At 46.8% G+C, this 25386-nt stretch overlaps 1 protein-coding gene across 11 annotated transcripts in view; it reads right to left on the minus strand.

Annotated features, from left to right (window-relative positions):
• LOC139346244 (triple functional domain protein-like) overlaps nt 1-25386 on the minus strand; it is a 64875-nt gene that overhangs the window by 11089 nt on the left and 28400 nt on the right. For 4 of the 11 annotated variants that reach the window (XM_070985222.1, XM_070985225.1, XM_070985221.1 and 1 more), the window contains exons 4-40: nt 24005-24119; nt 22128-22320; nt 19585-19689; nt 19161-19357; nt 18393-18645; nt 17473-17595; nt 16761-16952; nt 15542-15673; nt 14712-14942; nt 13812-13934; nt 12577-12768; nt 11950-12119; nt 9775-9949; nt 9396-9591; nt 8600-8766; nt 8334-8453; nt 8027-8218; nt 7760-7909; nt 7550-7664; nt 7250-7365; nt 7007-7129; nt 6725-6919; nt 6510-6625; nt 5614-5680; nt 5357-5466; nt 5166-5235; nt 4864-4953; nt 4685-4777; nt 4481-4592; nt 4197-4387; nt 3883-3984; nt 2770-2799; nt 2238-2380; nt 2036-2135; nt 1485-1926; nt 1071-1264; nt 791-961 (exon numbers count right to left, since the gene is read on the minus strand). In XM_070985222.1, coding sequence (XP_070841323.1) covers nt 791-961; nt 1071-1264; nt 1485-1926; nt 2036-2135; nt 2238-2380; nt 2770-2799; nt 3883-3984; nt 4197-4387; nt 4481-4592; nt 4685-4777; nt 4864-4953; nt 5166-5235; nt 5357-5466; nt 5614-5680; nt 6510-6625; nt 6725-6919; nt 7007-7129; nt 7250-7365; nt 7550-7664; nt 7760-7909; nt 8027-8218; nt 8334-8453; nt 8600-8766; nt 9396-9591; nt 9775-9949; nt 11950-12119; nt 12577-12768; nt 13812-13934; nt 14712-14942; nt 15542-15673; nt 16761-16952; nt 17473-17595; nt 18393-18645; nt 19161-19357; nt 19585-19689; nt 22128-22320; nt 24005-24119 — 5606 coding nt within the window. Of the gene's footprint in view, nt 1-790; nt 962-1070; nt 1265-1484; nt 1927-2035; nt 2136-2237; nt 2381-2769; nt 2800-3882; nt 3985-4196; nt 4388-4480; nt 4593-4684; nt 4778-4863; nt 4954-5165; nt 5236-5356; nt 5467-5613; nt 5681-6509; nt 6626-6724; nt 6920-7006; nt 7130-7249; nt 7366-7549; nt 7665-7759; nt 7910-8026; nt 8219-8333; nt 8454-8599; nt 8767-9395; nt 9592-9774; nt 9950-11949; nt 12120-12576; nt 12769-13811; nt 13935-14711; nt 14943-15541; nt 15674-16760; nt 16953-17472; nt 17596-18392; nt 18646-19160; nt 19358-19584; nt 19690-22127; nt 22321-23443; nt 23548-24004; nt 24120-25386 lie in introns of those variants that run through there. The other 7 variants (XM_070985223.1, XM_070985230.1, XM_070985228.1 and 4 more) reach the window with 3 other exon arrangements.

A 25386-nucleotide genomic window follows, 5' to 3' on the forward strand; every position in this document is an offset into this window, starting at 1 on the left:
TCATTTCCTGTCAATCTATGAACTGTTGGAGAAACCAAAGACAAAAGGCTTTAGCGAGTAGCATTTAAAGCTGAGGAGTGGGGGGAAAAAAAAGAGAGATTTGAAGAATTGACTGAGGTTAGAGACGGAGGGGGAAGAGCGGGGCATTTCAGATGGAGAGGTATGGAAACTGAGACAAAGCAAAGACAGGACATAAATCAAGGTAATGCTACAGCATGGCAAACAGCAAACGATACAACCAGGAAACAAAACAAAAGAGAAACAGAAATTAGTGTCAGAGGAGCCTCCGCTTTGGCTGAGGAGGCGACTTGGAGCGCCTGAAACTTGTCATTGCTTTCTGCTTTAGAAGAGAGAATATGATGCAACATGCCAAGATAAAATGTTATGCATAACAGAAACTAAGGAGTCACTAAGAACTGTGTCAGGAGAGGCCCTTTTTGGGGCGAAGCGGGAGACTGGAATGAGCGAAAATGTAACCTACAAGAACTGAAAATCATAAGCACAATGAGAAGAAAGAGAGCCTGCATAAGAAGTGTTTACCTTAGATCATCATAGGAACTGAGCCCTTACACTACACCTGCTTCAGAAATGTGATATACACCTATTCATGAGATAAAGCTGTAATAAATATGTGATAATGTCAAATGTGATAAAAGCCGTCTCCTCTGTTGACTTGACCTAGTCAAAGTTGAGTATGGTTTGCGTCCTGCTCCCTGTTCCCCCTCTGCCTCCCTCCCTTTTCCCTGTCTCCCCCGCTCTGTCCCTGCTGTGTCGTCCTCCCTCTCCTCACCTTGTCATCCTGTGAGTCCGGCTGCAGCAGGCTGTGCTGCTGGATGGCCATAGGTGGAGGCAGAGGCACCGAGTCAGCGCCCTCCTCTCCCTCCTCCTCTCCGCAGCTCTGCATGCCCGAAGAACTGGACTTGGACAACGTGCCGCTGGACAAGCCCTCGTTACGCACCCTCTGCAACACACACGGACGGCAGAGCAGAGGTTACATCACGATGCTTTACGCAACCGCTAAACGGAGAAAGGACAGCACCGAGAGTGCGAGGCTCCGTGTGTCCGCCCACCTCCTCCACAGTCTCATCCTGAGGTGTAGCGGCGCTGTCGTCGGAGTCTTTCTGGGACCCCATCGTCATCTCCCCACTCTTTCTCACCTCGCGGCTCTTCTTGTGCTTGTGGGCCAGCTTCTTCACATGGCCGTCCGCCTTACCGCTGCTGAGCCGACGCACTGGGCTGGTGAGCCACTTCCGCAGGGTGTTGCCTAGGAAACAAAGCCAACACAGAAAGCTCAGTTTACTGCTATATGAGGGATTATTTATAGCCACACAGTAAAATAACAGACGGACCTAAACCTCAGTAAACCTGTTTGTCATTTTAGTCAGAAACAGCACTAAAACACCCTATTCAACAAGCAGTGTTACTTCCTTTAATATTGTTCTAGTGGGAGTAACTAACTGAGCAGACAGCAAAGGTGACCATACCTGGTCGTTTAGGCCCCGGTGACGTGTGAGAGCTGATGCCGTGACCTGGCTGCAGTGTGGCGGACGACCCTGGCATGATGGAGTCATTGCTGCACACTGACAGAGTGTCTGCGAAAGACAGACATGATGCAGACTTACACAAACAATCAACCTTTTCCTCCCTAATAAACAGTCGGTCTTTCACGCCACATGCTGTACCTTTGTGGTTGAAGATGCCCTCCATCTCCATAGAGGACCTGGAGTGGGCGATGCAGAGCATGGAGCAAGGCACAAGACCCTCCAGGGCCGGGGAGCGGTCTGTGGTCCGGACCAGGCACCAGTCTGGCCTTTCATGGCAGCGCTCCAGGACCTCCACCGTCTGGCCCCGCCGCACCGTTAGCTCGTTGCTGTTGCTGGCCATGAAGTCGTGTATCACCACAGTCAGCTCGCAACCACCGGAGAGCTGAGGAGGAAGATGTAACCATGATGGGAAACAAGCTGACTTCTTCTAACTGCAGAAAAGGGGCAGTTAGGACATCATTTCTAGTGTGTATGTGTGTGTGTTGGCTCACCTTGTCGCTGTCCAGTGTGTTCTGTGAAGTGCGGGAGGCCAGAGAGATGGTGTCTGGCTGGCTGCTGCCTTCACCCTGACTGTCCAGGTCCTCTCCGTCCCTAATAGACACACACACGATTGATATTAGTGTTTGAATTCTTTCCCATGTGCATTATTTTCTCCTCTCTCAACGTCTCCAAACGCAGGTGTCACGTGTTTACCTTCGCCCCTTGTGGTGCTTGGCTGTCGTTGCTTTGGGAATATGAATGGGCTCCTTGAGCGCTCCTCTCAGGTGAATGGTGCGCTCCTGAATCACCTCCCTGATGTGCTTGATCCAGTCCTGCTTGTTCTCAATGCTCGAGGCCTGTTGTTGGTCAATAACGGAACGAGTTCGAGGAGTCAAGAGTTGTCAGGGGGGGAACTTCCTTTGGAATTCTTGTTTCACTCTGTGTGTTTCGCACAAGTCTGAATTCAGCTCTCGTCATCTCTTATCTTTTTCACATTTATCTTATTTTCTATTTCACTACTTTAAGACAACTTTTTCTTTAAATGAGTTGTGTGATGACACAATCTTTGCATCTACACCTATTTACACTACAATCTTTCAGTCCCTCAGCTTTGGCACTGGCTAGTGTGTGTGTATTCTTAAGCTTTTGTTCAACAACAACAGTGCAGATAAGAGCTGCTAAGAGTTTGTGTTTCAGACTTGTGAGAAGTGGCTGAGGGCTGTGTCGTGGGATAGTTTGTACTCACCATCGCTCCATGTTTGGATCCCTGACTTAGCTTTGAATTTAAAATATAAAATAGAGAATTTCACTGGTTTGGCCTCAGAAGATGTACATGGCATTTTTTATGCTGACAAAACGGTTTGACATGATAGAAACGAACAACACTGAATTTTTGCCTTGACAGCAGATTGTAGGCCAATTAAATGCGCAGCAGATTGTAATGATGGTGTGTGTGTGTGTGTGTGTGTGTGTGTCTGTGAAAACATGTGTAGTTAGTAATGAGACACACTTCATTTACAATGCACATAGCACATGACTGCTTCTCAGCGGTTAGTTTGGTAGTCAACATGTATAATAGAGTCGTAATGCTCAGAATTAAACGTGTTAGGATTTCGGCTTCATGCTGTTCCAACGGCTGACACCAATTTTAATCTATCTGCTCAACGGGAAAACACACACGAGATAATAGGGTCTAAACTGAAATTGAATAAACTGATGGGTCATATCTTCCTTCCGCAACGGTGCTGAAATCATTAAAGGGTTTATTTTTCTGGTGGAGAAAGATGGCTGCTCGTCACTTCGATAAAGTGGCGTTGAGCCAGGATGGGAGATTGTGGGCGTTAAGGGGTTGAATCGGTGTCAGCGGCGTTGGCGAAAGCATGTCAGCCCACAGAGAGAATTAGAGATGCAAACATCCACAGAAAACACAGCCCCAGATATACAGATGTCCCTGTGTTTGTTAACAGATGGAACAAAGCAGGAGCTAACCAGAGGACAGAGGCTGGCAGAGAGACAGAGGGAAGAAAGGGGGACAGAAGAGGAGTTTAGGACAACAGAAAGCCTCTTGGGCCACCTTGATGCCGCTCATGCAATCAGGCAAGATGTCAGAGAGATGAGAATAGAAGAGGAAAGGTAGGAGAAGACTGGGCTCGACCGATACGAAGATCTTCTGACACATTTGTTCTTTTACCCAATCAGATATTGTGAGTGACATCAAACACAATAACAGGGAACTTTGTTTGATTACTTTTATGATTATTAGAATTACCATCTATCTCGTTCCGCCACTGAAAACCCCAATCGGTCGAACCCTAAAGGAGATCTTAAGCGAAGCAGATAAGAGGACAGTGTGTTTTACCTTGAGCACAATCTTGTTGTCAGACGTCGGGGTGCGTCCCACCCACAGAGCAAACTTACAGGGGTCTCCTTCGACGTGCTCCGTCACCCCCAGCTCTGACGTCTGAGATGAGAAGGGGATTAACATGAGTCATCGGAAATGTCACAGGAGAGTCTTCTGAAAGGTTCACTTTGTCACTGCAGTACAATATAAAACTCAAAAATCCTGATTGGCTCTTTAAGTACGGTATTTTAACTCAATTAAAGTAGCTAAACAAAGAGAAACACCTTTTCCAAACATCTGTCGCTACGTGCATTTCCCCATCCTCCACTTACAAAGAGTTTGCTCTTGTAGATGTATTTGCTCCTGCCGTTCGAGTCCTTGACCTCTTTGCTGAAGACAAGGGACATCTCAAAGAGGAAGAGGTGGCGCTCTCGACCCTTACGGATCAGAGTCTTTGGATCCCAGACCTGGAACGACTCCTGGAGGATGAGCTCGCCCTGGGACTCGATGTTCTCGTCAAAACCTGGAATGAGGAGGGCGAAAACGGAGCTTGCTACAAATCCAGCGATCAGAAAAAGACCACAACAACATTAATAAGGAGCAGTGTGTTAATCACCTTCCAGCATAGAGAGGTGCATGGCATCGTTGGCTTTCTTCGGAACACTGAGCATCACCTCCAGGCCGTCCTTGATCTCTCCTTTACCTTCTTCGCAACAAGTCAGCAGCTCCTAAACAGACACACACACACAGACAGGAAGCATGACAACCAGACAGGACGTGGACGACCACCGCAGCAGTGAGATTTGGGATGGCGGGTCACCTTCAGCAGGAGCTGGTACTTGGTGATTCTCTGCACGGGTTTGATCAGATAGGAAGAGATGGAGTTGGCCAGTCGGTGCCTCTGTTGAATTTCCTGCGTGGAGAAGAAGAGTCATGTGATCAGACCTCACTGCACAGGACCACGCCATTTCCATTTTAATGGCTACAGGCCGTGCTCACATCAAAGTAGTTCCCAGCATGCTCTAGGATGAGCTGGGTGGAGTCCGGTTTGTTCTTGCAGTAGTTCACATACATCTGGAACTTGTCAGCCTAGACGAAGAGGACAGAAGTATGAAAGATTGAAGATGATACTTGATGATAGTGGTTGAGATTAAGCATCTTTGCTGAACCCACAGGCAATCAATCATATGTGCAATATGCTTGCTTCATTCCAGAGACATTAAGGATTTAAGTATCTTAATGGCCACCTGCAAATCTTTTTATTGAATGGCGAGAGCACACCTGAAACGAGTGGTACATACCCATGTGACAAAGCAATGCCCAACATCCTCTGGCAGCTGCTCATACTTCTCCAACTCTTTGAGAAAGATGCTGATGAAACAGGAAATAAAAGGTGAGAAATCTTTATCAAATACTATGCTTGCAGGTCTAGTTTGAAATTGGATTTTCCGTGAATCAAAGCGTGATTAAAGTCCTGGAAAGTGTTTCTTACTTATGGTGGAATTCATAGAGGTCTTGCATGTTCCCAAAGATGATGTGCTCCTTGTTGATGATTCCTGGAGGAATCTCCTCAACTCCGCTGGTCATCTCCCACAGGTAGGTCTGCACAGAGAGAAGACGACAAAATGAAAAAAACAAACAAAACGAACAAAACTCTTCAGCAGCGTTCTGATACATTTCCAAATTTTGTTGTTGCACAACTCTGGCGTGACACAGGTTAACAGTGGTGGGCTGTGAAGCTGGACTTACATCCATGCACTCCCGCAGGTCTCGCACGTAGGCTTTTTCTGTCTGAATCAGCTCAGCCATGATGAACCTAGACACACAAAAAGACACGCGCGCGCACACACACATGCACAAAATTAGCAACTGTCATACCGTCCTCAGCCACAGAATGATAAATCACCAACAGCTTTCTTCCATCCTGTCTGCTTCATCCATTTACGCTAATGAATAATGAAAGAGTTACGGACCATAAAACGTGGCCATAAACCAGCCACGAATGACTGAAATCATGCTCGTGATTTGTGCTGCTCGTGTAAAATGATGCCGTCTCCTTTTCCCGTGTGATACATGTAGATTCATTTGCTCGCTTGCGGAGCTTGGCTGTTGTGTCTGCAGTTCTCGTGCTGGCACAGCAAACAAGAGACGGAAGTTTAAATCACGGAAATCCATTATGCACCGACATTTACATTGAGCTCACTCTCTCACTCAGAGCGGGCAGGGGTTCGGTGTTGGCATTAATCTCGACAAGGACAATGAGGAGCGCAATAATTGAACCTGTGACCTTCTGAAATAGACCATCTTAGTAAGCATTAGGCCGCTCTGCTGCGGATTTTGGGCGCTGAGCCAATCATTTAATGACTCGTCCGTAGAGGCAATGAAATATATTTCCAACGTGAGGAACATGCGGCGTAAATGCTGACTAGCTGCTATTTGTTTAGTTTGTAGGCACAGCACGTCCTGTTCAGAGGTGGAGCTTTTAGCTATGCGGGCTAAATGCTAAACGGTTTCATAAGGCACAACCTAGCGCACTTTATAATCCGCACTTTATAATTATTATAATAATTTAGAAATTATTCTGAACTAGCAATTCTACAACTCTGCTGTTATCCGTAAACCCCCTCTGGGAAGCGGCGACGTACTCCTTTCTGCGCGCCGACTTGCGTTTCTCCTCGTTCAGCTCGTGAGCGGCGTCCCGCAGCTTGACCTCTGATCCTGGAGCTGTGGCTGGGATGATGTCCAGCTGGAGATCCTTACTCTGACACACACACACACAGACAAAGTAAAAGGTTTAAGTAATTTAAAGAGACAAATCTTCTACCCCTGTCACCCCCTACAGAAACACATGACCACTTACCGCCTTGTTGGAGTCCGAGGAGATGCCCAGGGCTTTCTCCAGGCTGCAGCGGTACTTGTCCATGCGCAGGGAGAAGTCTCGGTAGCGTTTGTCCACAGCTGTCACCCATTTCTTGATCTCCCCGGCATGACTGTGACCCTTCTCGCAGAACCCGTCAGCCAGCTGGATCAGCAGCTTCACGCGCTCCTTAGTTTGCTGAAGAAGATTCGGACAGTCGATGTTACATGCACACACAGGCAAGCGTACACACAGTCACATGCCGTCAGTGTGTGTGAGGCTCACCTTGGCTGTGATGTGGAAGTCTTCATGCTCCTTCAGCAGCTCCTGCGTGTGGTGGATACTCGAGCCAGTGGAGGTGTGTGTGGACAGGTAAAACTCCCCAGTGTCATGAATCCACTCCAGAGCCTGAAAACACGCAAACACACAGGACGCACCTGTTGTCAGGTCACATTGCCACACAGTGCAGCGTCTTCCTCGGCTATATTATCATGCTCAGCATCACAGTGTGTGTCGTGTTTCCTGTACCTGCTTGGCACTGCGTTCAAACACCACATACTGCTGACACTGGTCCAGCCGTCGTTTCCGCATGGTCCAGAAGTGGAGAACACGATTCTCTCTCTGCAGCAGCTCATTGAGGATGTCTTAACAGAAACACAGACAACAATCAAAATCCCGGCCTTCAGCATCCAACCAAACTACAAAGATTTCATCAGCACTGCACGACGAACATATATCAAGAACTGCTTTCCATACACTCTCAAATGCAGCATGCAGTGTTCATGTGTTACAGCCTCGGTAATGTTGAATGTACTTCCTGGTACTCACTTTTAACCTGCTGTTCTGGCGCTTTGACGTGGCTCAGCATCCCGGGCATGTTGACACTGTTCCTGTGCATGTATTTGAGGAAGACGTCTGCGTTTCTTCTGGCCAGAGTGCACGCCTGAGAGAGATATCAACACACGCACACACACACTCAGATCAGACATGCAACTTGAAGCTGTGTTTCGGCTTTGCTTTGATTTTGTCGTGCCTCACCTTGAGGAAGGCCTCTTTCTGCTCCAGATGTTTGCTGATCATGGGGGTCACGTGGTCCGTTTCACAGTTGGGTCCCAGTTTGTCGGCTCCTCCGCACCAGTCCTCTTCTCTCTTGTACTCCTGCTCCAGGCTCTCCAGCACACTGCAGACCTGCGGGGACGAACACACAGTGTGTCTGAGGAAAACATTCAACTGTTGTTTTGAGAAATCTTTGAGACAAAAAATGCAACTGAATGTTGAGTCCTCTGTGGGGGTATCTTTCCCTACCTGTTCAGAGGTCTTGTAGAAGGCCACTGAGGCATTGACCAGCTTGAGTCGGTCCTCCATTTTCAGCATGAGCTGCTGCCAGTGGGAGGCCACACTCTCTGCACAGTCTCTGATCAGGTCCATGTCGTAGTGGTTTGCCTGGAGCAGAGCTTCCGCCTTCTGCTGGACCTGCAGGGCACTCTGGTGGGTTTTCTGCAGCGGGGGAAGAGGTGAAGAAAGAAAATAATTGAACATCTAGATTCAGACTTTGAAGAGAAATAAAATAATGAAGGGAGAAAACTGACGGGTTAAAGAAAGACTGCCTCACCTCAATGGCATGTTGGAACTGCTCATGTTCTCTCTGCAGTTGTTCAGCTTCCTGCAGGGAGCTGGCAGTTATTAGACCAGCGTTGAGCATTGACTCACCATTACGAATCCAACCCAGAACCTGAAAAATACAGATTCAAGCTGTGATCAAATGTCACCAATCCAACATTTTATTTAATTCATTTTTTTCAAGAGAACTTGGTATACTGTAGTTGCAAAGTCTTGGCCTGCAGATGGCACCTTTCCTCAGGCATGTGACAGTCCTACCTGTTTGACTTCTGCCTGCAGGTGTCTCAGCTGCACACACTGCTCCAGGTGCCTTCGGTGCTGCTCAGCTGCCAAGTCAAGTTCTTGCTGCTTCTCGTGGAGGAACTCCAGCAGGTCCTGCACCCGCGTAGCCATATCTACATCCCGGTCACACAGGAGCTCCACGCCTTGAGGCAAGACACACTGCCATTAGCTTTGGATTCATACAGTCGAGCCTTGCTAGTGCTAGCTGCTGTCTTGACTAAGAAATAGTTCCAAACAGTTGTAATTTCTACTCATATTTGTATTAGTCTTATAAAGTATATCTACCTCCATTCTAATAACTGCTCTATGAATATTATCAGTTCATTTCAATACATGTGACATGATGTAACCATTCTTTATGCTCTTTTAGAGAGCACCTATTAGCATGTGAGATCACAGGTGAGTTATTATAGTTAATGTGTGGGTGCCTCTCCAACACTGACTGAATCTGACCCGCGACACCTACACAGTATCAATATTAAACTAATGTAGCCAACACAGAAATCTGTGCAGCAGCAGTGAGCATGAGCTGTATTCTGCTTTAACCCTCGGGTGAATGATGACTGACGATGATCACGGAAGGACAGATGCAGAACAGTTGAGGATTTGCAGATTTGAAAAGACTTTTAAAGGCCGGACGCACTTTGATGAAAATCCAAATGATAGGCTAAGAAAGCCAGCGAAGCTAACTGAAGTCTTGGTCTTTCAAAGACGAACGGCTGCTCTGCATGGTGTGGTGCTGTATGTCCAGCACAGTGGGTGGTGTACTCACCAGAGGCTTGGACTTCATTGACGTACTGCAGCAGCTCCTGTCCCTGGTGGATGACATCGAAGGTGAGGTTGTTCATGGTCAGGGCCTTGTCGGCGTGGTGCTGCAGCCTCTGCTCGGCCAGCGTCAGGTCTTCTGTGTCGAAATCATTCATCTGACCCGTCAGCTCCTCGTTCCATGACTCCAGGTCAGAGATGATCTGAGGAAGGACAGTAAGATTCCACTTTTCAGAGGCGAATATTTCTTTTTTTAAATGGGTGGAGTCTGATTGAGACTGATCACATACTAGGAACATAGCGCTATGGTAGCTCAGGTAAAACTCATACTGTACACATACCAAACACACACATGACCCCCCCCTCCTCCTCCCAAGCAGACTCACGTCAATGGCATCCCTCTCGAAGATGCGGAGCTGCAGGAAGAGCTCCAGTTTGATCTTCCTCTCCTGGAAGAGCTCCTCCATCTGGGCCTGGGCCTCGTCCAGCTGCTGCAGTACACTCTCGATGTGGTTGATGGAGCTGTTGTGAGGCGTCTTGTTGCTGGAGATGGCCGAGTCCCTGGAACAGAAACACACAATTAAGCAATGAGCGGTGAGAGGCAGCGCTGCGCAACAACGAAAGGAAAAAAAAAACAGCTATAAAGACAGAGTTGGGCATGACGCCAAGCGAACTAGCTGCTTTACAAACTGCTGCATAGCACAGCCTGCAGTGGCTGATTCAGCCGCAAGCGCAGCAAATCAGGAGATTTCAAAAAAGGGAGTTGATATATCAATTTCAATGATGGAAATGTCTGCCTGGAGAAAGCAAGCACAATTTCACTTTGAAAATTCCACAATCAAGACTGAAATTTCCCCAAAATTTCCCTAAAATTAGTTCACAAAGTTTAAAGGATAAAACACTGGTTTTATTTCAACCTTCATTTTATTCCAAAAACCACATCATTTGGGGAAGTCCCCAAAAAAACATGGACCATGTCCTCTCCTATCCACCACATTTCTCTATCTCTAATTCCCAACTATGTTTTACATCACAAGCGTTGCCCTTTGTGTCGAGATGAATCCTCTTGAATCCGTGCATCACAGCGGTTTAACACTATACACAGATTCCACCACAGAGACTTAAGAGCTCCAATGAGCGGCAAAGTGAAGCAGCTCACACAGACTCTGATTCATCAATCTGACAGATGCACACATGCATGAAGCATGAACACACAGACACCAGAGAGTTACCGAGGGGCAAAACATGAGTAAGCAAAGACAGCGGAGGTCAGACGGATTCCGATTGGCTAAGAGGTTGATTGCTCAGCGTGATAGATGCACTCCCAAACTCACGTTCATGGTCGCACGTGCGCACAGTCTCACACGCACACGCAAGTGAAAGGTGTATAGAGTTACAGTTGCCTCCCGGGGAGACTGCTTTATAAGCGTGTCTAATTGTGTGGCAGACTTATGTAAGAATTCACAGCGGAGCCAATACTCCAGGGAGAGAGGGATGGAGAGAAGGAGCAAAACAGAGAGAGGGAGAGAACAAAGGGAGTGGATGAAAGGGGAGGAGGAAGAGGGACTAGAACATCCTCGGTATAAAAATAGAGTTGGAGAATGAGGGTCAACTGCATCCACCTCTCCAACACCTCCTCCCGTCCACTTATCTTTTGTGTTTTTGGTTTTCCTGCATCTCAAAAATGACGCTGACGGGTGTATTTCGTTACATGTGTTTACACATTCATGCGGCTTTAATTCCAAATCGCCCCACGTGTAAATTGCCTCGCCAAAGCTCTACTGAGACAAAAGACTAGAAGAGAACCATTATGTAAGAAGATCCGTTTTCGCATTGTTTTTTTTTTTTTCCCAACATTTTTATTGTCACCAGTTGGCTCAGAGGATTACTGCCTCGTTTGCTGGGCATAGCATGTGCGCTATTATCTTGATTTCTTTGGCTGCTGCTGGATTCCCTCTCTGAACAACTGGTGAAAGTGGCTTAACAGATTGGCTCGCATCAGATTATTAGTTTTAGTAGTTGCATGATTCAACTGGTACATATTTTACAGATTCTGTCTACTAGTTTGTAGGTTTTGATTTTGTTCCAGTCAGTAGGGGTGGGCGATACTGGGAATTTTGGTATCGATCTGATACCAAGTAAATACAGGGAGGGAGAGAGAGAGACAGAGAGAGAGTGAGAGTGAAAGTAGGAGAGAGAGAGAGGTGCGCTGTTTGCACACGGCACAGACAGACTTGGTGAGAAGCTGCGCTCGCTTGCATGAGCTCTGTAAGGAAATTCAAGTAATTCGCTGGACGTGTAGACGAGAATTTGCAACAAAAGCATTGATCTCATCACGCTAGTATCGATCCGATACTGATAGGCACCTTGGTATCGATACTATCAATATTTAGATCGATATGCCCAGACCTACCAGTCAGAGTTTAAGAGGACATGCATGTGATAAACAGAATTATACTATAAGCATTACCTCAAAAAATTAGTTGTTGTGGCACTAAATCATAATTTCTTGCTTGCTTGTCTGCTTTCAGTTCTAGTACTTCAAGTATATTAATGTGTACCTGAGCTGCTGGATGAGATCCTCTCCCTCCTTGATGACGTTGACGGTGACCTGCAGCGTGGTCTGCTGCTGCTGGCCGAAGCGTTTGATCAGATCTTGTACGGCCTCCACCGACTCGGCGTAAACGTCGTCCAGCAGCTCCTTCTGGAGCTCCTCCAGCCATGTCCACAGCTGCAGGAGGACATTGATATAGATTTTTTTTTTCATAGCACATTGTTGTTACATTATGCTTCAAGATTTTGTGGTAATTGTTCTATAAATCACACATAGATCACCCCTGACATGCAAACAATCAGTAACACAAATTTGTCATCACTTGTGCAAATACACTTTTCAATGACACGGACAGAGGACAGTTTAGTGACCATCCGAACCCCTCATCTCGACTTTAAGGTCAAGGCTAACCTATAATCACCCTCACACAAACCTGAACCTGGTTTAGAAGGAGAGGTGCTCTCGGATTAAAAAAATAGAAACCTCTATGTGACTAACTGGACAAAACAATACACACATATTCCATTTTATCTGGTAATTATTTCCCCATTGCTCTGAGAGCGCTCTGAAAGCTCTCATCCACACAAACACAGCCCACCATCCACTTCAGCATTGCGTCATCCTCCCTGCCTACCTCTTTGACGTGCGTGTGGAAGGCGACAGACATGTCCAACAGGACTTTGCGCTGCTCCACGCGACGAACAAAGTCTTGGATCCTGTCTTCGAGCTGGTGGGCGGCCTGGTAGATCTCCTCTGGGTCGCACTCTCCCGTCTGGGCCAGCTGCTCGGCCGCCTCCAGCAGCTTGTCTGCATTAGTGTACGTATTCTACACCGAGGCCGGGGATGAAGAGAGAGGTGGCTTAATCCAGGAAGGTGATATATAGATAGACAATGCAAATGAAATGGATTTTGACGACGACGAGAGAGAAAGAGTAGAATCACGGAGAAAATGACAAACAGGATATGTAGAAGACGTGTACACTGATGAGAGTCAGTGATAGTAGAGCTGCACAGAGACAGCTAGTAAGAGGAAACAGAGACAGAGAGCGGCTGAATTTGATATAAAGAGGAAGAGAAAGATGCTGAGGAAACAAATGGCTTCATTGAGGGGGAATATCAGAAGGCTGATAATAATATTTTCTGGTTAAAGCTGATCAGAGCTGACATTAGAAGTAAGAGTCCTGCATTGAAAGTATGCAAGTATTCTTTAGCAAAATGTACCTCAAAACAAAAATTAGACACTCAGAAAAATTCCCCCACTGAGTGCTATGTATTACATATTACACAATTATTATAAGCTTCATCTGTAAGGTAACTAGTAACTACAGCTATTAAATAACTGTATTGGAGTAGAAGTACATCATGTTCCTTTCCATTGTAGTGGAGTAGATGTTTCAAAAAGTTCCAAAAATGTGTACTTGACTAAATGCACTGAGTTCTATCACCATTTTAGGCAAAATACACCCAATATGCATTAGGATTTACAACTAATAGATAATGTATGTATTTTATTATGTAATTTATTGTGTGATATAATTAGAATAGATTACAATGTGAAACTGAAACTAAGAACTCATGGGGTGAGCTGGCTGATGTTTAAAGCAAATGCAGGAGGAAACAGCTGCACTAAGTCTTAAACCGAGACTATGCATGTTTTCCTGCACAGAAACTGCTGCAGACACACGTGACAATCATGATTACTGCTAAATGCTTAAACCTACTATTACTATAAACTGAAACAAAATCTAATTGCACATTTTATAGCTGTTTTTTTGCAGCTGTTTAAAAAAAAACGCACTGTTGCTGACAAGAAAACAGCACTCTGAACACAGTGATCTCGCAGAGGGTTATAGAAACGAACCACCCTACCTGTGCCACTTCCTCAAAGTCTTCGTGCCGCTTCTGTAGAGCTCGGGCTCGATGGAGGGACTTTCCCACACCTGTATGTTTGCTGAGGAAGGCCTCACCATGGTTTTCTATCCAGTCCAGCACCTACACACAGAGACCACACGTCCACACAGTGAGACAAACGCCAGGGAGCGGGCAGCCACAAGGGGGCGCTCTGAGGTGGTAGATGAGCCTCAAGTGCTGATGACAACCACGAGTGTGTAAGAGAAGAGGAATGACAGAAGCGATGATCAGTATTGTACGAGGCGGCGCGCCGAGCCTTTTCTTTTTCACGCTCGTCTCCCTGCACTCTGTCCTTCAAAGCGTTAGCAGACGAACAGCATCTGCATGGACATATGACCCAGTTCAGTTGCCATAGCAACAGTTGCCATGTCAACACACCCAGGAATGCCCGTGATTTTTTTTTTTTTGGACAGGATGCGAGCGTATTATCATACTGGACCATTTGATGATGGCATGCTCATTGTGCTTGTTTCCAAGCTTTTATTCTGCAGAGAACATTTACATTTCAGGCAGTTATCCAATGTTCCTTTCCACTGAAATGCGTGATGAGTGAAGACGCAACGTTCCAGCAACTTGCTCAAGGACATTTTGATAGGAAACATGGCTGCCACTGGGATCAAACCCCTCTATTAAGAGAAGAATCCTCCTAACCAGTACGCTACCCTGCTATTTTCAAATTACTGTCTAACCCTCTCATGTTATACTGAAAAAGCTGGCAATTAACTTCGGTCATGGAATTACCACGTATTTGAACAAACGTGCACGCGCATATAAACAAAAACACATAAACAATAGCACGCCTGTGTGTGTGCATGTGTGTTAGCATGGGTGTGTGTGTGGGTGTGCGTGCGTGCGCACCTGCTGGACGTCCTGCTGAAAGACGCAGAGCTGCAGACGTTGGTGCAGCCGCACCTTGCGGTGCTGCCAGATGTTTTCCAGCTGCCTCTGGTGATGCAGCACCTCGTGGATGATGTCCAGGACGTGGTGCACTGCCTTTGAGTAGTTTGCCGACGCCGTCAGTGAGTCAGCACTGCCTGGGGTCAAAGGTCGCTGCAGTTTGTCCAACAGGGCTTTGCCATCTTGGCTCACCTGAAGAACAGAAGTTGTCATGTTATTTATTTATTCTTTGGACTCAAATCTGCTCCACCAATGCACAGGAGTGTGGAATGCTGGCAGAGTGAAAAGCACGCTGGCATTGATGTGATTTGTATTTGACTGAACCTAGAAATATAAACATCATCCAAGTAGCAACGGCCAGCAAACTGTGCGGACATTTGCATAGGAAAGTGCACGCACGCACACACATGTCATACTCAGAAACTCATAGAGAGAAGTGATAAATACAAAACACAAAAGAGGAATGAGTGAAAATGAAAAGTAATTTCTGGCACTGTACAGTTGCAATTCCTTCAAAGCGGTCAGCGTAGTCATTTCTTTTAAATTCAATTCAAAGCGGAGTTGTATTATGTAGATGTTTACTGGAAAAGGCTTTAATTTTGACTCCTGAACCCCAATGAGAGGGGCATTCAATGTGCTGTTAGAAGTACATTGAAGCTTTAATAAGAAGTACACTGCTGCAAATTAAACCATGGCCGCGGTGTCAAGTGATGTTACATTGTTTAACTCTCTGAACATGCTACGGCTTAATGGTTCTGCACATCATATACGTAGATAAAGTGGGACGTTACCTCGGAGTAGGCAGCAGTGATGTGTTCATACAGGCCTTGGTGGTGGTGGATGGCGTCTTCAAGGTCCTGCAGCTCGGAGGGCAAATCCACCTCGCCGCACGCCTTGCACCAAGAGTCCACGTTACTCATGTACTGCAGGGCAAGAACACACACACTTGCAGTTAGACTCGGATGTAAAGCATTTCACATGAAACTGGGCGTGAGGCGGTGGTGTATACATCCTTGTGCTCTTCCCCGGGAGTCACATGTTAGTCAGACACAGCAGAGTGTTCAAGAAACCGCCTTTTCTTTACCATTACTAACTTAAACATGCAGAAATGTCCTTTTATATGGTTATGAGCTCTCTTTAGATGTTTTCAGAGGAATTATCCATGGCTGAGTGTGCTGTTCACCGGCCTGTGGTGACTTCCTAGAACTTTCTGTACCCCCATGTGTGAGAGTTTCATTACTGCTGATAAGTGGAATAAGGTAAATGAGTAGAACAAAGATTTAAATGTGCCTCTCAGTTTGTGCGTAGGGGAAAAGGTTGGGGTGAAACCTATGGAAAAAAGAAAAAAAAAGCTGTTTCTATTTCAGCTCTCGGACATGAAAGGCTGGTCTGATGACGGCAATATTCCAGGTCGGAAAAGTCGTACCACCCATCCCAGTTGGGATCCTGCTTGTGTGCTTTTTCAGGCCATGAATCATTCCATAGTGGCCCGACTAATGAGCACAGACAGAAATAACAGCAGATAACAAATACTTCACTGACATGCTGCATTGTTTATGTAAATATATGCTAATGCCATGCATATGGTCGGCTTTATATATTTAATGAAGCCAAATGGGTGTTTTACAACCTGGATAGAGTGTGCATATGTGCCCATGTGCATCCATTAAGATAGTGAAGGTCAACACCTCGGCCGCTTCTGAAGGTACGTTGATGTGAGAATTCAACAAACATGATTTAATGTGTTAATTAACGAGCTTTGGATGTGCTGGTGGGCACATTTTGTTATCTTTGGAGCTTGGCCAGCTTCTGATAAAACACACTATTGTCTAAAAAGACGCTGAGGATGGTTTGTTTCTGCAGTCCTGCACATGAAATAGTTGACTGGATATGACTGGTTATGCTTTCTACTGAAAAATGACCAAATAATCAGATATAAAACATTGCAAAGACCTAATCTTCAAATAATCTTCCGTTGCAGTCCTACATCTGCATGTGTCTCTGACTCACCTGGTCACATTTCTGGTGGAAGCTGGCCGACATCTCCAACAGCGTGCTGCGCTCGTCCAGCGCCGCGGCGAAGGCCTTCCACTCCTTCTCCAGCTGCCCTGAGATCTGCTTGATCTGCTGCGAGGCATAGTGACCGGACTCCAGCAGCCGGTTGCCCACCGACATGATGCGGTTGATATTCACGTACACGTTCTGCACAGCGGGAGAGCGGGAAAGAGACGGTTGAACAGAGGGATGTGGGAAGATGAAGCACCAGACATTGGGTGAGAATGAAATGAAAAACAAGAGATTCAGGAAAAGAAAAACTACACGGACGAGGCTTGAGGAAAGAGCTGCAAGTAAAAAAGGAGCAGAGACTGAGGGGAGCTATTGAACCGTCGGCATTATTGTCATCCGAGGACAGAAACTCTAGCAGCTAAATTGACTCCTCGTCTCAACAGTTTCATAATGGTTACATAAGGCCGACTGTGGATAAAGAATAGGATTACTCAATACCTGTGCTGCTGCTAACAGGCAGAAAATGTGCAAGTGCACACAAGCACAAGCTGCTCCAAACAAACACTTGAGCGCAGTACTAGAGGTCGACACTAAGTGCAATAACTCTATGATTATACAGTGTGGGGCACGGACTCGATGGTCCAAGTGGGCGGAAAAGCATTACCTCCTGCTGTTCATCAGCATGTGCGTGTATGTGTGTGTGTGCGCGTCTTACCATGCAGTTCATGGCGAAGTGGTTGTGCTGGGTTTGCAGCTCTACGGCGTGGGGGTGGTTGTTACCAATCTCTGTGTAGCCTGCCAGGAATAAACCCTTGTTGTGCATGATCCAGTCAAACATCTGAGGCGCGGAGAACGACAGGACAGACACGCAGGGGAAAAAAAAAAAAAGTTAGCCAGTCGAATGAAAACATATACACAAAAGGTGCGGGTTCATCGTTAACTTTCACAGATCGCCGCAAGAGCAGGTGAAAATAAACAGCTGGCGCTTCACCGCCGTGGGTAGACCTCGGCGAGTTTGTGCACTGCTGCAGTGTGTGGATACTTGTCGTCTTTCCAGGCCAGAATACAGAGAAATGGACTGCCTGTATTAAGAGTATCCTCTCAGGCTCTCCAAGAGAACAACTCGTGGCCTGTGGTGTCCTAGCAACAAGCTCCTACTACTGCAGTGTATCCAAGACTGCAGCTCTGCCTGCTGCTGCAACCTGCTATTTTATTCTACTCACTCAAACGCGGATCTCTGTATTTCTCTGCCTGTCTCTTTCTATTTTGTGCCGCAGCTGTCATCACCTGAGCTGCTGGAGTGGCAGCCGGAGTAGGTGGCACTGTGCCTGCGTAAGCTATCCTCTGCCTCCCTGCCTGCTATCCTGGGATGTGGTGGAGGGTGACGCCATCAGCTTCTTACCTCCCATTTTATGTGTGAAATGAAGTTTAAGCTGCTATTTAAGTGCTATAAATAAAATAAAACAAATTTGCAAGCTGCACATAGAGCATAAATCAATGCTCCACTGTGTAATGAAGTTTTTGTTTGTATTGGCACTCGTCTGCCCTACAGTGATGACCAGCTGTGGTTATAGATTACCACTACATCGCTGCTCATGCTGAATGAACCCCTCCTGACTCCCGCCATCCACCGACCTTCTCTGCATCCTGCTCGAACAGGCGGAGCTGGAAGCACTGATCCAGCTGAAGCTTGCGGACGTGCCAGGCCTGGTGGACGTGCTGTCGGGTGGAGTGCAGTTTGTCCAGCAGCTGGGTGATCCGCGGCACCAGGCCCTGGGTGTCGGCGTTGCACACCCCGCCGCCGCTGCTGCTGCTGCTGCCGCCGCTGCCGCCGCCTCCGCCGTTGCGGTTGGAGAAGGACTCGCTGCTCTGGATTCGCTGGAGCAACCTAGAGATGGATTTGATGTGCTGCGTTACTCAGGCTTGAGACTTACTACAATTGTTTTACTGAACAAAGTGTGAAAGAGAACAAAAAGAGAGCTGAGAGAGAAGCTTTAACCCTGGCTCCTTTCTCACCTCCACACAGCTGGCCAATCACAGCCTGAACTGAACATGAAAATCTGATTGCTTGAAAGTTACAGAAATGGTCGGACACAGCCACTTCCCCCCACTCCACCGCCGCTGCTGCTACCATTAACCGATGTGTCTTTTCACTTGCACATCTGCTTGTTCCAAAGTGCTTTGAATTGAACTGACACTTTCATTTGACACTTCTTCAGAACGTCCACTGAGTGCATGAATAAGCTTCATTTGCACAAACAACTGCAAAAGCCTACAAGCAATCACAAACAGTGACATTCACGGGCCTGAACGAGTTTCTACATGACCCTGCAGTTGCTCAGGCTGCTCACGGCGTACTGTTCAGTCCTTAACTGAGCAAAAAAATAATAAACGCATGCTCACCTCTGTCCTTCAGTGTCCAGCTCCTCTATTGGGGCTTTTATGACTTTCTTCTTCAGCGTGGCATGTTCTTCTATCATCCGCCTGGCTCCTTCCAGATCTTGGGGAAAGTCTTTCCTCGACACGGTTTCCTGCATCTCTTCCAGTCGAGCCAGCATCTGGGTGGCGTGACCGGAGAACTCCTCAAACGCCACACGCACCTGGATAAAAACAGCAAACAAGAATACTGCATGTAACCGGACCCCTGCTATTCCTGCTGCAGCTCCATTTCTAATACATTTCATCAGCTTGGTCTCTTGCCCTGTTCTCTGCTTATTTCGTACAGCACGGCTGAATTTGAAAGTCATTAGGGGTTTTAGGGATTTCAAGATAGATTTTCCAATCAGGCAGACAGCCTTGAGTGACAGGATGGGCGGGCCAATCTCACCTCTATCCACTCTTCGTGGTTGTAGTCCAAGCTGCCATCAAAGTCCGCCGTCAGTTGGGAAGGGTCGACGACCTTCGTCAGGCCCTCGAGTGACACCATGGTGGTCTAGGGGAGTAAAGGTGGAAGAAAAGAAGTGGAGAGGAAGGCAGCGGAGAGAGAGAGGGATTGGACGGGGTTTAGGCGGATTTAGGTTAAACTCAAGTCAATTGAGAGCAAAATGCTTCTAATCTCTCCTCTCCTCCCACTGCATTTCTTTCCTGCCTTCGTGTACTGTTGGAAATTTTGTTATTTAGATTAGACACGACCAACCCCTGTGCCAAAAATGCATGAACACAGGATTTTTGACATGACAGCAGAGTTGCACTGACTTTTAGCGAACGCCTTGTAATTAATAACTTCATATATCAATGACATGCCAGAGCCTATTTTATCCTCTTCATCCTGCCAATTCAGCAAACAGCAGCTTTACGATGCCGTAACATTCTGAACAGGAGTCACCAAATAAGCGCCTCGCAGCATGCACCGTTCTATCGCAGACCGAAAAGCGCAGACATTAAACACTTACAACACCTTGGCACAATTTCTCGAAGCTAAGTGAACTTCAGATCCTCTCCACACAACAATTGCATATTACAATATCAATTTCAGAGACGCAGCGAGGAAATGTCTCCCTGTTTGGTTTCAGTGCCTCCGTGTTTCTGCTGAGCCACCTCCGCACAACACCCCCACACACATGGCCAGAGATGGATGGAGACAGAACGAAAGCTAGAGAGCTTTGTGTAGGCCAAACAATGCAGAAACACACTGTTGTCCTTGGGTAGAAAAGCACAGTGGCTCTCGCCAGGGGAAAGTACTGATACCGCTGTGCTCACTATTGTTCTTCAAGTTAATTGATTTGTACTCTGTTGAATGCTGAGAGGGGCTGCCCCCCCCACAGAGCCACGAGCTTTATCAACAATCAAAATCAAGGTTGCAGGCAGCTCTCCACACTCCAGCTCGCCACTTCCTTTCTTTTCGTCTCAATTGAACACAAAGGGAGGAGAGAGGATGGAGACGTTTCCTACCTCCCCTTCGAGTTTCAGTCTTCCCAAGCCAGGAGAAAACCCTTCAGACGCACACACACTTGCTACAGTAACACTCAACAATGCACATGCTTGGAGCTGATTGGTGACGCGAATGCTGGACGTAGCAGATCAGTTTTGTCAGGCTGGGAAAGCTCTGCACACACACGCACATGAGGTCAGGCAGCGACACATGATGGCAGGCGCACATACAGATCCACATGCAGCGGATCCAATCGATGCCTGTGTGGCCTGGCAGGGCGGCTCGTGGATATCGGCAACCTGCCCCGAGGCATCTGCCTATTCTTCTTCTCGAACAATCAATACAGTGTCATCAGACTACATTGGACCATTCACACACACACACACACACACACACACACACGGATCCGGTCAGATGCTCGGGGAACGTATCAGAAACACACTGTACAGGGATCCCAGCACGTACAGAGAGGAAGAACAAGATCATTATCGTAGCAAGGAATGCCCTTTAAAGACAGATCAAACAGGAGGGTGGGACATTTGTTAGCTCGTCCTCATTACAGGGAATTTACTAAACAGGCTTCAAATCAGATGAAGGCATCTTCACAGCTTCAGAAGTAAAACAGCCGCACCGATTAACCCCTGCAGTGGCATTATCAGTACTTTTTCACACTGGTACGCATTTTGCCATCACTTTATAACGACTGAACGGTCCGAGCATAAAAATAAGCCCGTTCACATGAATATATGATTAAATTAGCTGTGAAAATGTGCTCTGACGCGTGACTGACAGCATCACAAACACTGCTCCTCGCGATCCCGTGTGCTGTTTTTTCTGCGTCGAACGTGATGACATTTTTTCCTCTGGTAGACAGCTGGCTGGTGATTTACGCACCCAAAGCAGCAGGAAGAGGAAAATAATGACATGTGCCGACGACGAGCAGCTCAGCTGGCTGCAGCGGCCGTTATCACAACTCAGCTGACGGCAAATTAAGGGGAAAATGGTTGACTTTCTGCTACTTTTGGCACTCATTACGTCAAAATGGGAAACACAAAATAGAGGCAATTAATCTCTCTATATCTGGGTGCTTTCAAAATTTATTACAGCGGGCTAAAAATATATTACAGCCCAGTCTACCCATAACTGAGCAGCATATAGTTACATAATTAAAAGGACGTTGTTGCTGTGGCAAGTGCAGCTTTAACTGTATAGCATCTCACCTGCAGTAGTTCCCGTCATACTCCTCTGGTTGCCACTTCAATGACATCATTCCTTGCCTATAAATTCTCTATAATTACTGTCGTGTTGTCATATTTTGACAGGCCTATACAAAATGCAGTCTGGCATTGTAATTAATATCATTGTATAAATGTTCTATTAATTAATAATTACAGATTAAAAAACATTTTCAGATGCAGGCAGCTAATTACGTAAGCAGCCAGAGAGCTGAGCTGACATTATAATAACCTGTTACTGTAGAGAATCGCTCTCCGTCCTACCTCAAATTCGAACTTGGAGCTGCCGAAGTTGGTCCTCTGCTTCTGCCAGAAGTTGTCCGGTTTGATGATGAGGGCGACGTGGATGCAGGATGGAAACGACTCCTGCAGGATCTTCAGCAGTGGCTTGATGCTGTCCCACTTGGAGCCGCGCATATCAACGATGACCGTGAAGCCATGTTTACACACCTCCTCGCTGGGATGGATGGAGGTCGGCGGGAGTGGGAGGAATTAAAGAGACGAGAAGGGAGGGGGGGACGTGAGGGAGGGAGGGGCGGTGAGGAGATTGAGAGAGAGTATAATCCAGGGAGAGGAGACAGATGACAGGCGTGGGAAAGGATGAGGGAGGGATGGAGAGAAGAGAGAAAGGAGAGAAGGCGATGGAGATTGAAAATGGGAGAGAGAGAAAAAGGGAGGAAAGAATCAAAACAAACAGTGAGATGACGCATTTTCTATACTGTGAGAAGCCTACGCAACAAACACAGATCCCGCACACACACCCAACCACGCACACACACACACACTCTGCTACACCCACACAGAAACCTGCGACGAATGAGTTCCATATGTGTGCACGTATATAAAAAGACAAATCAGCACATCTGTGCACCAGCAACCTTCATCTACCTGTGCTGCTCTGCTCTGGCCGACATTACGACCACGCAGCCTTACACACACACATGCACACACACACATCAGCTACACACACACACACACACACCTGAAACTAAAATCTGCTAACATTATGTAAGATCGTACAAATAAACCTGTATTCCTCTTCACGATTTGACGGGCAAAACGATGACATAGTTCGTTCATCGCCATGTATCTTATGACGACTACTTATTTTATCTTTTGGTAATTCTACGCATTTCTAAAACACGCCTCCATCCCTTCAGACGCCATAACAAATATCAATGCAAAGTCCCTCTTTTATTGCATCTCTAAACACCTCCATCCTTTTCCAACCCTCTCCCTCTGTAACAGCCTGTCAGCGTATAGACAAGTGTGCAGCAGTGTGCAGATGTTGAGTTTCCCAAAATAGAAACACCTTTGGTGACCAAAGACGACACACTTGAGAGAAACTATGAAGAGTGCGAAACATGACATGGTGACGGCGCGGATACACACGCCTTGAGGACAGAGAAAAAGTCGAAAAAGATCATTTACGGTGAATGCACTTGCGTTTTGAGCCGTACGGAGATGATGTGACGACTTAAATGGAGGCGAGAGCAGACGGAGGATGGGCGGATTACGACGGATGGAGGGAGGAGACGGGCGGCAGATTAAAGAGGCAGAAGTAAGCAGAGACGTTTTACCTGCGAGGCGAGGAGCTACTCGTCCACAGTAACTACTGCTGCTGCTGCTGCTGCACTGCCTCAGCTACTGCGACACTTTGTTTTGCTTTCACACACACACTCGCTCGCTCGCTTGCTTGCTCACACACACCCCCTCACACATGCGCTCTCCGTCTCTGTCAGTTTTAATCCCCCCCCTCCCCAGCCCTCTCTTGCCGTCCACTGCTTTCTCTGTTGATCCCTCCTCCCTCCCTCCCTCCATCATTTGTTGTCTGTTATACATCCCTCTCTTCGCTCAGGCTTTCCCCTCTCTGCCTCAGCATCTCACTGTGTCTGTAGAACTGATTTTTGGCAGCGAAGAAGCTGCGGCAAGCGAACTGGTCTTGAATTATTTCTCTCCCCATTCCTCCCTCACCCCTCACATGCTCATCTCAGCTCCCTCACGTGTTTCCTTACACAGCCTCATCCACTTGCTCCGGGAGTTCATTTTGTTTAGAGGCGCTACTTCTTCTTCTCTTTAAAGAAAGGACAACGCGCACACGTACTGCTCTCAAGCACAACACCACAAATTTGATCCGTTACCTGGGGATGCCGGCGAGGTAAGCGATCAGTCTCCTCAGGTCGTCCGTTCGTATTCTGTCATGGTTGCTGCGTGATGGGAACGTTAACACCGGACCACCGCGTCTGTCTCTGCCACCTGAGGGGATGCACACACACATACACACACACACACAGTCAGATTAGAGTAAGAGCATGACAGCGAGCAGAATTCCCCCCTCATGGTCGTGTGCCTCCACCAATGAGTAACGTTGCAGTTTACATCCATGTCTGTTAAGTGTGTTGTTTGATTTTATCGACATGTGTGTCCAGTGAATTCCCTGTGGGAAATATGCTGTTTTCACTTGTGGCCAAAAAGGTGCTCTGTGAGTTCACAGTGACCTTGACCTTTGACCTTTACCCAGAAGTCTAATCAGCTCGTCCTTGAGTCTAAGTGACTGTTTTTGCGAAATTCCCTCAAGGCGTCCCTGAGATATCACAGACAACCCCTCAAAACAGGTATAATTATACCCATTTTGGAGTGTTATATTTGTCACTTTGTTTGTAACTCATAAAAAATCTGACTGGAGGATAATGTGCATCCAGTAAAGGAGTGACTGGATTCGACAAATTAAATTGAACGACCTTGGCAAGAGATTCACAAGTGATTTGAATCTCTAGGCTACAAACTCACCTGCAGTTCTGTGAGGCTGTACTCAGGCATAGCGGTGCTTCGAGATAAAAATGCTAATGGTAGCATGCTCACAGAGACAATGCTAACATGCTGATGTTTAGCAGGCATAATGACCGCCATCACCATCTTATTTTAGTTTTGCTAATGAGCACTAAACACAAAGCACAGCTCAGGCAGATGATAATGGCATTCGTTTTGCAGGTGTTTGACCTTATGATGACATTAGGTGAAAATTCAGAGGATCACCAAAGTGATTCAAATTTATGCTGGGGCCAGGGGGGCACAGGTGCCTGCACTAAACTTCATGGTAATCAATCTAAAAACTGTCGAAACAATCAAAACCACAAATGTTAAACTCATGGTGGCCCTTGAGGAAAGGTCAGGAGGCCTCTGAAGCCAGTAGGTCCCATCGCCTGGGGACCCTGAATGTTTAACCTGTCGGTGTCGTTAGATGAAAGGCCAAAAGCTCGCCGAGGACATAATGATTCATCCGTTAGGGATCACGAGTGCCTGCACCAAATGTCACGGCAATCCATCTGATAGTTTGAGATATTGAGTCTAAACTGAAAGAAAAACCCGACAATGCCATTCCTAAAGCGCTGCCAGCATCCCATTATTCCAAACACATGCAAGCTAAATGTGTGGTTTCTGTATTTTCTGTGTATCCCAACACACCAAATTTTTTCCGTATCTGACAACAGTCCTCTAGCCTGAATCCAAATTTCTGTATTTT

Source organism: Chaetodon trifascialis, chromosome 17 (genome assembly GCF_039877785.1).
Source record: "Chaetodon trifascialis isolate fChaTrf1 chromosome 17, fChaTrf1.hap1, whole genome shotgun sequence".
Classification (NCBI taxonomy): Eukaryota; Metazoa; Chordata; class Actinopteri; order Chaetodontiformes; family Chaetodontidae; genus Chaetodon; species Chaetodon trifascialis.